We start from the raw sequence: 12,475 nt of genomic DNA, 5'->3' as shown, positions 1-12,475 counted from the left end.
CTTGAAAGACCTTGAAAGAAACAGAACCTATTAATTTTAACAATAAATTAAATTTTAATGAAAAAATTTATGTTATCCGCAAAAAATTTACTTTTATGCTGATTGCGACCTATTTAACTTTAATAACGACTCCAGTTTGCCTATATTTAGCATTTTTTTAAATATTTTTGGCCATATTTCTTTAACGTTTTTGTTTCGTCAAACTGCATGGAAACTTTAGGAAAAATATATTTATATATATCTATATAAAACTACTGTGTCCAGTTTAGAAGTTCCGACCAGGGGTAATTAACCAAAAATAAATTTATATTTTCAATGCATTAAAAGTAATGACGTGGAAAACAGTTATTATTTGTGTCTCTTATTTCAAGGCAAAATTTTTTTTTACTTTGCGGTTGCCCATGGCCTATGCTCTACTATGAAGTCAGATGTTTTCGCTAGGCTTCTCCTTTAAGGTACTTGATGAAATTGTCAAGTGTGCCGACACTGTTGGCTAGTGTGACTTTAAATTGGTCTGGCGACATATATACACGTACATGTGTTATTGGTTCAATTGTCGTTTAAAAACTAGGGAATTTTAAAAAGTTCAAGTTGCGGCGTTTCTAGCACGATTGTATCGCTTGTAAACTAATTCTTATTAATTTCTTTTTGAGTTTTAAAATGCTTAGCGGCAGTTACTGTTCTTAAGAGTCCTGGTTGATAACTGAGTTTTTCTTATTCAAAAAGTGAAAGCAAGTTCTTAAAAGTTGATCCTTAAACACACGAAAGGCTCAAAGTTGTTGTAAGAAGAATTGTATAAACCATGACTTGCATAATTTCCACAAGGATGACTTGCAGAATTCAAACTTAACCGCAATTGGAAAATTTAAAAAAAAAAAAAGAATTGTGCTGCATGTTGCACAACACCTTCGAAACAAGGGAGTTTCCCACAAAAACGATGGCACATATTACCATATAACAGGTATCAGTATCACTGTTCATCAAGTTTGGCAAACGACCGTTTACACCAAACTAATAGCGGTGTAATGTATAAGGAAAAGATTCGCTTACAAGTCGAAAAATTTTTTTTTTTAATTTAGTTATGCGTTATGTGCAGTTCAAGTTATGACAATCTAAGTAAGACTTTCTTTAACCAAAGGCGTATTACAGACAAGACGTCGCACCAAGTGAGGTTTTCAAATAAAGTCGCCGCACCAAGCCTTTAAGAAGTAGCCTTCGGGAAAAACAGAGCAGGCCGCAAGTTAGAATCACGGTTGAGCTAGCATTAGGCAGCAGACTTGCTCAATTGACGAAAAACGTACTGTCAAGTCACTCTAGTGTCCAAACAAAGTTAAGTTTAGGTGACTCTGCTGTTGTTCAAACCGCCGATAGAAATTGTAAAGCCGCACAGAATTAGGAAATGCTGAACGGGAAGTATCCGTTCAAAATTACTGTAGGTGGCTCGTTTAAAACGAATCTGGCTTACTGCGCGCTTTGAACAATTAGTTGTAACATTTGGTATAACAGTAATGCCTGCATTGGAGCCCTAAGGCAAAGTTATGCACATTTTCTAAGTCGTGTAATTGAAATGGTCATGGAATAAGTTGTATGTGTTCAGTAGTAGTATAGAACAGTAGTTTATTTCGAATTCTGCAGCACCTGCTTATTTGTTAAAAACGGTTATTCTGTGTACTAGCCTACCCCGAGAGATCTTATGCGCCGCGTAACTTTTAGTTGTTTCGGAAATAACCATTTGCAAAAAAAAACTGCTAAACTGGATTGCACCATATATAGTTTTAAACTAATAAGATTAAAAAAATGTCTATTTATTGTCGTGTTTTAGGCAAGTTTATCACGTTTTTAAAATGATCGTTTTTTTACAATGTAGCCGCCAGTAATTTTAATTGTTTTACTGTGCCGCAAGCTAAAAAGGTTTGCGAACAAATAATTTTAAACGCCAATTGCTCGAAGTGTAACCAGATACACCAAACTATACTGCAAAATCTTTTCAGCGCGAGTTTGAAACCCATTGAAGCGTGTCCACTCGGGCGTTCTTTTGCAGAGGCGAAAACAATCAACCGCAGGCCAGAACGTTACTGTTTTGCCCTTGGATAGAAGTGTAAACGGTTTGAGGGTATTTGCGCAGAACTAAAGGCCGTCTAATGTGTTTTGTTTATGTTAAAGAGCATTGTTTTAGGGATGTCAAACATGACGGATATAGGACCTTTTTTTTCGACTTTGTTTTGTTATGGGTTTGGGGATTTTTTTTATTTTGAAGGCCAAACGAGAATGACGCAACATAGTTTCGCCAAAGGTGACGTCTATTTATGATTAAGTATGGTAGGCCGGATTTCAAATTTAGGAAATAACAACAAACTCTTCTTTAAAAAAGTAGTAAGCTTTAGTAAATTGTCGTTTAGTTGAAAATTGCCGAAACGTGTCGTCTAACCAAGTATTAACCTTTTTTTCTTATCGACTGCGAGACTGAAATCGAGATTATATCCATACGACAGTGCAGCAGCCACTTTTTTGAGCTGCAATGTGGTTTGAACGCTTGTCTTTAACGAATATTACACCCACTTATATGTGTTCGTCAATATTTGACCAAACGACGTTAGCTCAAGATTTAGTGAGTTGCAGTTTTGCATTGAAGCTATACGCTTTGACTAGAAGCAAGAAGTTTTTATTTAGGTTTTGCATCAAGGTGGTTTGTTTTATTGATGGGTCTTGTTCTTGAGTGGTTTTTTAGACGTATTGCTAAAAGAAAGGAATATTGTTACGATTGCAGTGTGAAAATGGTAAAAAATGCAGCCACTTTGAAACAGACAGCTTTGATATATTTTAATACATTTCTATAAGCATATTTCATAGGGTGACCGACATCTTCTTACATAGAAATATTGCACGCGTTCCTGTTGTAAAATTATTCTGTTTTCACCCAGGTGCATCTAGAAATTCGTTAGTATAGGCTACTAAACAGCCAACTAGAACTAGCCTAGAAATGTCGGGTGTTACTTTAAACCAGAGGCGTGCAACATACGGCCCGCGCTACCTTTTTACGTGGCCCGCACAAACTCCGTCAAGTAGCCCATTCATTTTTAATACTTTTCTAAGTTACTTTTGTAACGGAATCGTTGGTATTTTTCAATTCGTATTACGTCACACTGACGGGGAATTTATTGCATCATAGTGTGCATTGTAGTAAAACTGCCTTGTTCTGCTGGTAATGATTCAGTGACATGATCTTACTTTATGGGTGCAGTGTTTTGAATATATATTAAAATTTGACGGTTTTTTAATAAAAACTGTAAATGTTGTCCGATTGTCTGGCCCGCAGCACCATCACAACTATACATTATAGCCCGTTGCGATAAACAGTTGCACGCCCCTGCTTTAAACCTACAAGTTATTATGTATACTTTAAGGAATCTGTTTTCTCCTGTCGTTAAGCAGTTTTCCAATCGTATTGCTAAAAACGGAATATTGTTAATATTACGATTGCAGTGCGAAAATGATAAAATATGCAAAAAATTGAAACAGACAGCTTAGATACATTTATCTACGTTTCTAAGCATATAACATAGAGTTACCAACATCTTCTTACATAGAAATATTTCTGTAGTAAAATTATTCTGGTTTCACCCATGTTTTTACAGGTACATCCAGAAATTCGTTAGTATATTTAACAGCAAACTAGAACTAGCCTAGAAATGTCGGAAACCTACAAGTTGTGTTACTTTAACATCCGAGGACTGGCAGAAATGTCAAGAATGATTTTTGCCGAGGCCGAAGTCCAATATGAGGATTGCAGAATCACTTCAGATGATTGGCCAAATCACAAAAAGAGTAGGTGGAATCGTCTTTTATGTGAATTCCCACTGCATTTCTTTTATTAGAGTAGATTTAATGCGTAGTCATTTCCTCATCGTTTAACTCAGTTGTCGACAAATTAGTTTTTTCGCGCAAACTACGCTTTGAAGAGCTTTTGAAAGCCCACAAATCAACAACAGAGCCGGATTCAGGATTTTGGTTTAATTTTAACGCCGCCCGAAAAAACAGCTTTTATTTAATTTAAAATAAAAAAAAATCATTTACAGGGTTTATGAATCACATGCTGCACAAAGCTGAATCACACGCTTTAGCGCCTTTAGCGCCTTTAGCGCCTTTAGCGCCTTTAGCGCCTTTAGCGCCTTTAGCGCCTTTAGCGCCTTTAGCGCCTTTAGCGCCTTTAGCGCCTTTAGCGCCTTTAGCGCCTTTAGCGCCTTTAGCGCCTTTAGCGCCTTTAGCGCCTTTAGCGCCTTTAGCGCCTTTAGCGCCTTTAGCGCCTTTAGCGCCTTTAGCGCCTTTAGCGCCTTTAGCGCCTTTAGCGCCTTTAGCGCCTTTAGCGCCTTTAGCGCCTTTAGCGCCTTTAGCGCCTTTAGCGCCTTTAGCGCCTTTAGCGCCTTTAGCGCCTTTAGCGCCTTTAGCGCCTTTAGCGCCTTTAGCGCCTTTAGCGCCTTTAGCGCCTTTAGCGCCTTTAGCGCCTTTAGCGCCTTTAGCGCCTTTAGCGCCTTTAGCGCCTTTAGCGCCTTTAGCGCCTTTAGCGCCTTTAGCGCCTTTAGCGCCTTTAGCGCCTTTAGCGCCTTTAGCGCCTTTAGCGCCTTTAGCGCCTTTAGCGCCTTTAGCGCCTTTAGCGCCTTTAGCGCCCATGTTAAACAGCCTCGTAAAAAAATCCAAAAATAGAATTTGAAATATGAAATGTAACAACTTTATACAACTCTGTTCGATTTAAAAATGTCGCAGCCTACCGGAAACAATAAAGAAACTGAGGGGGGTTGAGGCATTATAATCCGTATTTTTCTGCTATATACGTTATATATATATAAAATGAGGAAATAATGGACTGAAAATTGTTAAAACAGTTCGCTCTCAACACCAAACGATTGGTATTTACATGTAGTTGTGTAGTCATCTAAGAAATATGGCGTATCTGTGCGGACCATCTGAATAACACACATAAAAAACGTGGTTTTGGATCTTTGAAAAAGTTGTGTAATCTGTGAGGGTTAAAAACATCCACAATTTGTTCAAAAAGTGTATTTTTTAGGTAGCCGATTAACCAACAAACGAGTGCTTTCCAACCTTTTTCAGTTCATGATCCATTTTTAATGCAAGCTGTATCGTGCGATCCACAATAAGATATGACGAAACGAATGAAAAACAAATCTATGAGAAACAATGCGTATACACATGCAATTTACTTTTAGTGCTAAACTTGAGCTTGCATTTCGGATTGTTACCTATTTGTTTTACATTGTTGCATAAATGTTACGTAATGACAAAAAAATATTTTCACGATCTAATAGAAAACGTCTGCCTTAGCATTATATATACACTTACAATCAGTGACTTCTATCTATGTTGAAAATGAATAAACAGTTATTCGAAACGTTCAAAATGATACCTATTTCTGTATGGGCTTTGATATTCTTGTTACGTCGTACTACAACTTCCAACCATTATGCTCCAATAGAAAACTGTAACATTTAATAATGCTTTGCGACCCACCAATGCAACCCACCGGTTGGTAGTCACTGCACCAAACCAAAGAAACATACTTTTTTCCCATTATAGCCATGCCCTTTGGTAAAATGCCGGTGCTGTACGTGAACGGCGAGCCAGTGGCCCACAGTCGGGCCATCGTCCGCTACTTGGCCAGGGTTTTTGGCCTGGAAGGGGGGAGCCCCCTTTCGGCGGCCAAGCTCGACGCCTGGATCGAGACTCTCTTCGAAACCGTGGATAAGCTGCCCTGGACGGAAAAGGACGAGACCAAGAAGGTAACAGCTGTATTGATTTACAGCAGTGATTCTGGGCCTTTTTCTAAAAAAGTTTTGCCTGCTGGAACCTTAGCCATTATTTAGTATTTCGCGGCCCTATAAGGGTCAGTTGAGCCAGGTTTCTTGTAGTTCACTTGTGCAGTAACGATTCTTTATAATGGAACAACTTTCTACTATTGCGAACGATTCGCTGATAGCAGGTAGTACAGCATAATAGGTGCTTTGTGACGTCATAGGATACATCGTAAAACACGCATAATGATGACATTCAAACAGGCGTTGCCAACCTACGTCCGCGGGCCGGGTGAATTACATTTTTCATTATGTTTATGGATGACGACGTGTGAACTCGAATTTTAAACCAACCAAACGCTTTTTTTCGTGCTTTGCGCAACACTTCACTGCCTCTGTAAATGTAATTAAACAAGTTTTTAAGCGCAAAAAATGACTGAGACCCGCCTGATTCACAGTAAAATTTCAATAACACAATTCTTTTCATTTTGTGCTGTCCGCAGAGACCATTTTGAGTTTGGTTTTGGCCCGCGACTAGAAAAAGTTTGCCGACCCCTGGTTTAAAACATAGTCTAATGTTTAAAAACATTCGCTAAAGCCTAATGTATTTACTGAGCTGTTAACTGCAGTCCTATAAAGCAGTGTTTCGCAACCTTTTTTTGCGGCACCCTACAGAAACAATTAACAGTTGGGGCACCCTTGCTCGTATTTTTAAGTGATTAACTGTAACGTTACGATAAACGATGCTGTTAAAAACACTTTTCATAGGGCCCTTTTAATAGGCTTCGCTGTTTGTCGACAGACCACACTTCGTAATTAGTTTATAGGAAGAATGACGCGCATTTTTAGTATGTTTACACACAGCACCTTACGCCACTGTGTAAATAGCTCCGTCTAATAGTGCACTGCCAATTTTCGATGACAATGTCTGCTGACTGGCAGAGATTGCCACACCCCAAATACGCCCATTTCCGGTTGATATTTGCGCGTTCAAATAACTGATATTCTTGACTTGGACAACTAGATAATTCTAGTTTTCCAGTTTAATGAATTAGAGCAAAATGCGACTAATTCTAATCTAATTTGTAAATTGCTGGTGCGCTTTAATTCTGGTTCTAATCTATTTCGATTTTTACCAAAACTGTCTAATTTGTCCAACGGCATTTTTAATAAGTGAAACTCTTTGGTAGGAACGACTTTTATGTAATTTTTACAGTCTGAAAGGCATAGGTTATCCTAAAAGGCATAAAGTTAAAACAGGAATATTTACCATCCACATTATTATCAGAACAACTTGTGATTTAAATTAAATTGATTGTAAATACTTAAATGTAATTCTAGTTCAAATTCTAGTTCAAACTTGTTTTTTTTTTCGTAAGAACTTGGTAATTCTATTTCTTATCTAATTCGGAAAAAAACCCTGAAATGATCTAATTTTAATTCTAATCTAATTTTAAAAAGCTAAAATAACTCTAGTTGTCCAGGCCTGCTTGTTGGCAAAAACGTTTTACTTGATTTTCAGGCTGAGGCTACTGCAGCTTTTATGAAGGAGACGGCGGACCCGAAGCTTAAGAAACTGGAAGAAGAGATAGGAGCGTCGGGTGGACCATTTGTGCTTGGAGAGGTAGATTTAACTTGTGTGCTTTAGTTCAACTTTGAAACCAATATTTGATTTTACTCAAAACAACACTTTATTCTACGGGGTTGTCAGTCAGAGTTTTCAAACAACAACCAACCATTCATCATATTTTATGAATAGGAATACTTTATCAATTTCTTTTTCGCTAAAAGTGTCTTTGCTGGATTGATAAAGTAAATGCAAGGTTTGTGTGAAAATTTTAACTCTCTAGCGTAAATATTTGTTACTGTTTGCGTAGTTTAAATGCGAAGGACAATTTGTAAAGTTAAGGAGTTGTGAATTTTCGAACGAACTTTAAGCACCTCTTCCTAATAAAATTGAACCTAAACAATATGTCTATTTGAAGCGCTAAGTTTATATCGTTGAAATGTGGACTATAGTTATCTCACATTTAGGGGTAAATATCGCTCAATACTAAAATATTCATATTCATAAATATTTTAATATTAATTTTCGCTAAACGTATGTTTGCTCTATAGCTAAAGCAAACACAAGGATTGTGTAAAAAATTTAACTTATTACCGGTACCGTTTCCGGAGATATTACAGTATAAAACTCACCGCGCCAAAATCACCGAGGTTTACCATTCGGGGGATTTTCAATCCAACAAATCCTTGCGATATTTAATCTTTCAAGAAGTCATTTGTTTTAGTTATGTCTAAACTTATTTTGATTGTTTAGTTGAGTGTAGTTCAAAATCGGATGCGAGTTTTCAAGTTTGCGAATTCAGTAATTCTAATTCTAGTCTAAGTTAGAAAAAAATAAGGAGTTTGCTTGCAAAAAAAGGTCTTTTCAGAGAGTGTGTGCTTTGGTTTAAATCGTTTAAATGTGGACTTGTTATCTCGACAGTTAACGGTGAACACTGCTGAATATCAATATTCATATTTATGAATATGCTCATTTTATATCCTTGCAATTTTATTCCTACAGGAAGTGTGTTGAGATTATATCTCGTTTTATTTCGACGTTTTGGGTTGAGTGTAGTTCTAAATCCGATGCGAGTTTTCTTTTTTTTTTTTGCGAATTCAGTAATTCTAATTCCAATCTGGGCTAAAAAAACGTGTTTGCTTGCAAATAAGATCTTTTTAAAGAGTGTGTGATTTTGGTAAAAATTAAATCGTTAAAATGTTGGCTTGTTAGCTCGACAGTTAATCGAAGTTTATTTCTCGTTTTAAGTCCAATCCAAAGTTAGAAAAAAAGTTTGCGTCTGCTTGCAAAATATTTGCGCATATATATCTAGTATCGATTGTACCCCGAATCCATTTTTTCGCAGGATGTCAGCGTGCTAGACATTGTTGTTTACACCATCACCGATCTGTGGAAGTGCAAGTTCGACATAGGCATGGGGGAATACCCGCGCATCACTGCACTGCAAGAAGCTGTGGCCGCGCGAAAAAATATTGCGGCTTGGTTTGCGAAGCGTCCCAAGTCCGACTTCTAGGCGTTGTTTTTGACGAAAGATGTTTTTTGCGTACTTTTCAGGTACAATAAATTTGATTACAAGAATAACTCATATCCTGATCACATTTCGCAAGGTTGAAAAATAATAAGTAAATACGCTGTTATTAAAATTCGAAAAACAAGACACTTTTTGAGTTGATTTGGCTTTTACGGTAACGTTGGTGTACGTTTATTGTTTTTGGTTTTGTACTTTTTTTTGAAAAATTTTATTGACCAGCGTCACTCCGCATTTTTAAACCTATAAGTGTTCTTAAAATGGGCTTTTATTTGGATTTCTGTCATTTGTAATAAAATACTTTATGGCCGGCAATGTTATTTGCAAAAATCATTAAATTATCACATAAGTGTATATTAGATCTAGGTCCGAGCTATACTAAACTTGAGGACATCAATCTGTGTTCGGACCTTCACAGTGGTAAATGTGGACGTTAACAAATGTTGAATTTACAGACCAAATGGTAACCACTTTGCCATTTTATACATTGAGATTTAAAAACTCACGAATCAAAGCATCGCAAATATCTTTAAATCAGTGGTGGGCAGACTGTGGACCGCGGCCCAAATGCGGGCATTTAAACCACTTTTTGTGAGCCTCTAGCTTTGTTTTAATAGTTTAGTTTTATCATGTAGTTGTGGGTCGAGGAGGCGTGGCCATGGCTCCCAACCGTACTTTCTGCCTATTTTAACTAATTAATTAAAAAAAAAGACTTTCAGTTGCATATTTGCGCACGAGTTCACTGGGGAACAACAGGTGTTTTCAAAATTTAAACAGTAATTGTTTTTGACGCAAATTTGCGACGTCATGTTAAAATTGGATCCTTCCCCTACTTTCGCAGTGCTTTTTTACATAGTGGGCCTTTACTAGACCTTAAAAAATATTTTGGATCAAGACAAAATAAAGATTGCCCAACAGTGCTTTAATTCAATCAAAGTGCCTAAGTATTGCTACAACTGCTTTCCCTGTGGTATTCCACTGAATTAAACCTTATTAAACGACTAAAGAGCCAAAAATCGATGGATCCCTTTCGTTTATTCGATAGGCACACGAAGGTTTTCGATGTCATTTTCATCCACACAATACCGGCCGTCGTCGAATTTGTTGCACCTGAGTCCAGGCTCGCATGGACAGTCACTGTACAGATCTACTGTTTGCTGAAAAGCAGAAGAACATGGGTTTTTCAATGTAAAACTGAATGTGCAAAATAAGAAAATATCTCCTCGCGCTTACACGTAAATGTCAACAACGACTTTAAATGGGGAGCAAATAAAGTCATTAATAAGTTCTAGTCATTTAAAAGACAAATATATATGAAGTTTTTGTATCTGACTCTTTTATTCGACACATCAATAGAGTAAGAATACGCACTGTTATATGGATTTTCGTCATAAAATTACGTCATTAAAAATAATTGCGTTTGACGATAATGGAATGTAGCTTAACACATTGAAAATGATATGTATACTTATTATAGTATTGATGCAATTCTACTTAATAATAATTGTAGATTTCGTTTAACCCCTGAACTTTTTACCCTACTTATTGAGAAATTATATCAGACTAAATATCAATCAAATCGACCACAATATTTTGCCTGTAAATTCAAATGGAAACACATTGCCAGTTTTTTCGTTAAAGATAAAATACTAAGCCCGACAAAAAACGGTTATCTTGTCAAGTGTTTTTTTTTTACTATTTCAGTCCGCGACCCAACTACATCAAACCGCTACCCAATTTTGGGTCGCGACCCATGGAAATACTTCAAAAGGATGTAAAAAAATATTTAATAGATTAATTTGGACAAAAAAACAAACGTTTACAGCCTAGTGGCGTGTTAAGCTGCATAAAGGGTCTTGCTTGAAGTTCTAGATCTAGGATTTTCTGTTTTAAAACCATTTTACTGAATATGAGCAGTTATTGAAATTTTGATTTTATACCTTGTTAACTGTTTTTTAATTAGCAAACATTTTTAAGTTATGAAATGACTAAAGTATTTATCCTCGATACTGAATTAGTCACCAATTAAAATATACAATATATACTATATATATATTTTTTTTTAATATTCTAAGAAAACATCTAACATCTAGATTGTATAATCCTACATCTAGAATCAAATCAATACATCTATGATTTGATCGAATATCAAGTATCCTTCCAAATGTGCAAGTAAAAAAGAAACGTATATAGGTTTAAAAACACTGTTTCGGGTGTGCGCACTTACGTGCACTTCGCAACGCTCGTTCTCCTTGCTCAAAGGTTCGCAGCTGCCCCACAAAGCACCCCACCCCCACACACAGCAGCTGCCCGGACAAATATCGCCCACCCAACACACTTCGCCGAGATCCTGAAAAAAACAACGTGTAATTGTGTTAGAGAGTTCTATGAAGTGTTGGAAACAAGTTATTTCCGTATTTTTTGAATGAATAACAAGGCAAGGCTCAGTCCAAGTCATCAGTTGCACAAGTCAAGCCCAGCCAAGTCATTGTCAGAGCAAGTCTCAACCTCAAGTCACGTTCAAGTCATAAAAAATAAACATTGAACAATTGGAATTGTTAAACTCGTATGATTATGTGCAATAAGTAGCCTAAACTAAAAAAATAGAAAAATGAAACATATAACAAGCAAATTGCTTTGCGCGAAAATTAGGATAAATTGTACAATTTTTATTAAAGCAAAGGCTTAGGAAAAACACTTCATTTTAACCTAAGAGATGGAATAGGATCGACGTCGGAATAACAAACTGCTGCTAAATGTCTTACAGCTTCCCTAATAGATTGATTGAATGAAATAAACAGGTTTAAAATATTTAACAGACAAATAAAACTACGAAAAGTGTCGTTTATCCAAGACCATGTATAATCCTTTGTCAAACCGTTTTTTCCAAAGGACGTACTGTAAGTATAGTCGTTAGTCGTGTAATTTAAAAACAGTGACTTAAGTACAATATTGAACTGAACCCTTAGTTTTTAAAGTGCATGTACCTACCAGGATGTATGGTGAGATGTTTCTGCTCTGATTAGGTCTCGCCACTGCACTGGCAACCAGCAATCCGACAAGGCACAAGACAGTCAACATTTTCATCATTTTTATGTAGCTTACTGCAGACACAATGACTTGCAAAAACTTTGCAACAGTTGGTTTTAGCAATACAAATGAGAAACAGGCGTGTAAAAGCGGTAAAAATGTTATTGTTTGGGTCAGGCCATATCCTATTTTTACCAGGCTAGCCCGCCATATCTTTAAATGTATACTTAAACTAAACTCCTGAGTGACATATATGAACACCGCATCGAAGTATAAACTCCGGTTCCTGAGGTTATATGATTTGGACGTTCCGCTATGACCAAGCGTTAAAAACATAAGAAGATGACGTCACAAAATCCAAAAAGAAGTAACATTAGGAAATCTTTTTCCGTGTAATGCAAACATTCAACAGAACTTTTAGTTTCATTACAACAAGAAAATAGCCTCGTAAAAAAACTTTTTCTTTTACCGGAACTCCGTTCAAGCTTACTTTCACCGCTGGCGATGACGTAATTTTGTGACGTCATCTTTAGAAATTTTCAT

The 12,475-nt window shown here is 36.6% G+C and overlaps 2 protein-coding genes across 2 annotated transcripts; one reads left to right on the top strand and one right to left on the bottom strand.

The window, feature by feature from the left end:
• Positions 1 to 3,689: 3,689 nt before the first annotated feature.
• LOC146158966 (hematopoietic prostaglandin D synthase-like) lies at positions 3,690 to 9,217 on the top strand. The gene is made up of 4 exons (XM_083384633.1): positions 3,690 to 3,825; positions 5,593 to 5,795; positions 7,330 to 7,431; positions 8,720 to 9,217. The coding sequence occupies exons 1-4, from the start codon at positions 3,690 to 3,692 to the stop codon at positions 8,885 to 8,887; spliced, it is 609 nt and encodes a 202-aa protein (XP_083240759.1). The 3' UTR covers positions 8,888 to 9,217.
• Positions 9,218 to 9,936: 719 nt separating this feature from the next.
• LOC146158965 (uncharacterized) lies at positions 9,937 to 11,992 on the bottom strand. The gene is made up of 3 exons (XM_083384810.1): positions 11,894 to 11,992; positions 11,130 to 11,252; positions 9,937 to 10,059 (listed from the first exon to the last, which is right to left on the bottom strand). Exons 1-3 carry the CDS (start codon positions 11,990 to 11,992, stop codon positions 9,937 to 9,939), a joined length of 345 nt encoding a protein of 114 aa, XP_083240936.1.
• Between the last annotated feature and the right edge of the window lie 483 nt (positions 11,993 to 12,475).

This window comes from Ascidiella aspersa, chromosome 3, assembly GCF_963924565.1.
Source record: "Ascidiella aspersa chromosome 3, kaAscAspe10.2, whole genome shotgun sequence".
NCBI lineage: Eukaryota > Metazoa > Chordata > Ascidiacea > Phlebobranchia > Ascidiidae > Ascidiella > Ascidiella aspersa.
Note: the sequence above shows the minus strand (reverse complement) of the source record. Positions and strands in the feature narration are given on the sequence as shown.

Bases quoted from the DNA above. Each gene is read 5' to 3' on its own strand.
- LOC146158966 (XM_083384633.1), top strand. From the start codon at position 3,690: ATGTCGGAAACCTACAAGTTGTGTTACTTTAACATCCGAGGACTGGCA. The intron at 3,826-5,592 runs GTAGGTGGAATC...TTCCCATTATAG, and splicing joins TTGGCCAAATCACAAAAAGA to CCATGCCCTTTGGTAAAATG. The intron at 5,796-7,329 runs GTAACAGCTGTA...CTTGATTTTCAG, and splicing joins AAAAGGACGAGACCAAGAAG to GCTGAGGCTACTGCAGCTTT.
- LOC146158965 (XM_083384810.1), bottom strand. From the start codon at position 11,992: ATGATGAAAATGTTGACTGTCTTGTGCCTTGTCGGATTGCTGGTTGCC. The intron at 11,253-11,893 runs GTAGGTACATGC...TGTTTTTTTCAG, and splicing joins ACATCTCACCATACATCCTG to GATCTCGGCGAAGTGTGTTG. The intron at 10,060-11,129 runs GTAAGTGCGCAC...TCTGCTTTTCAG, and splicing joins ACGAGCGTTGCGAAGTGCAC to CAAACAGTAGATCTGTACAG.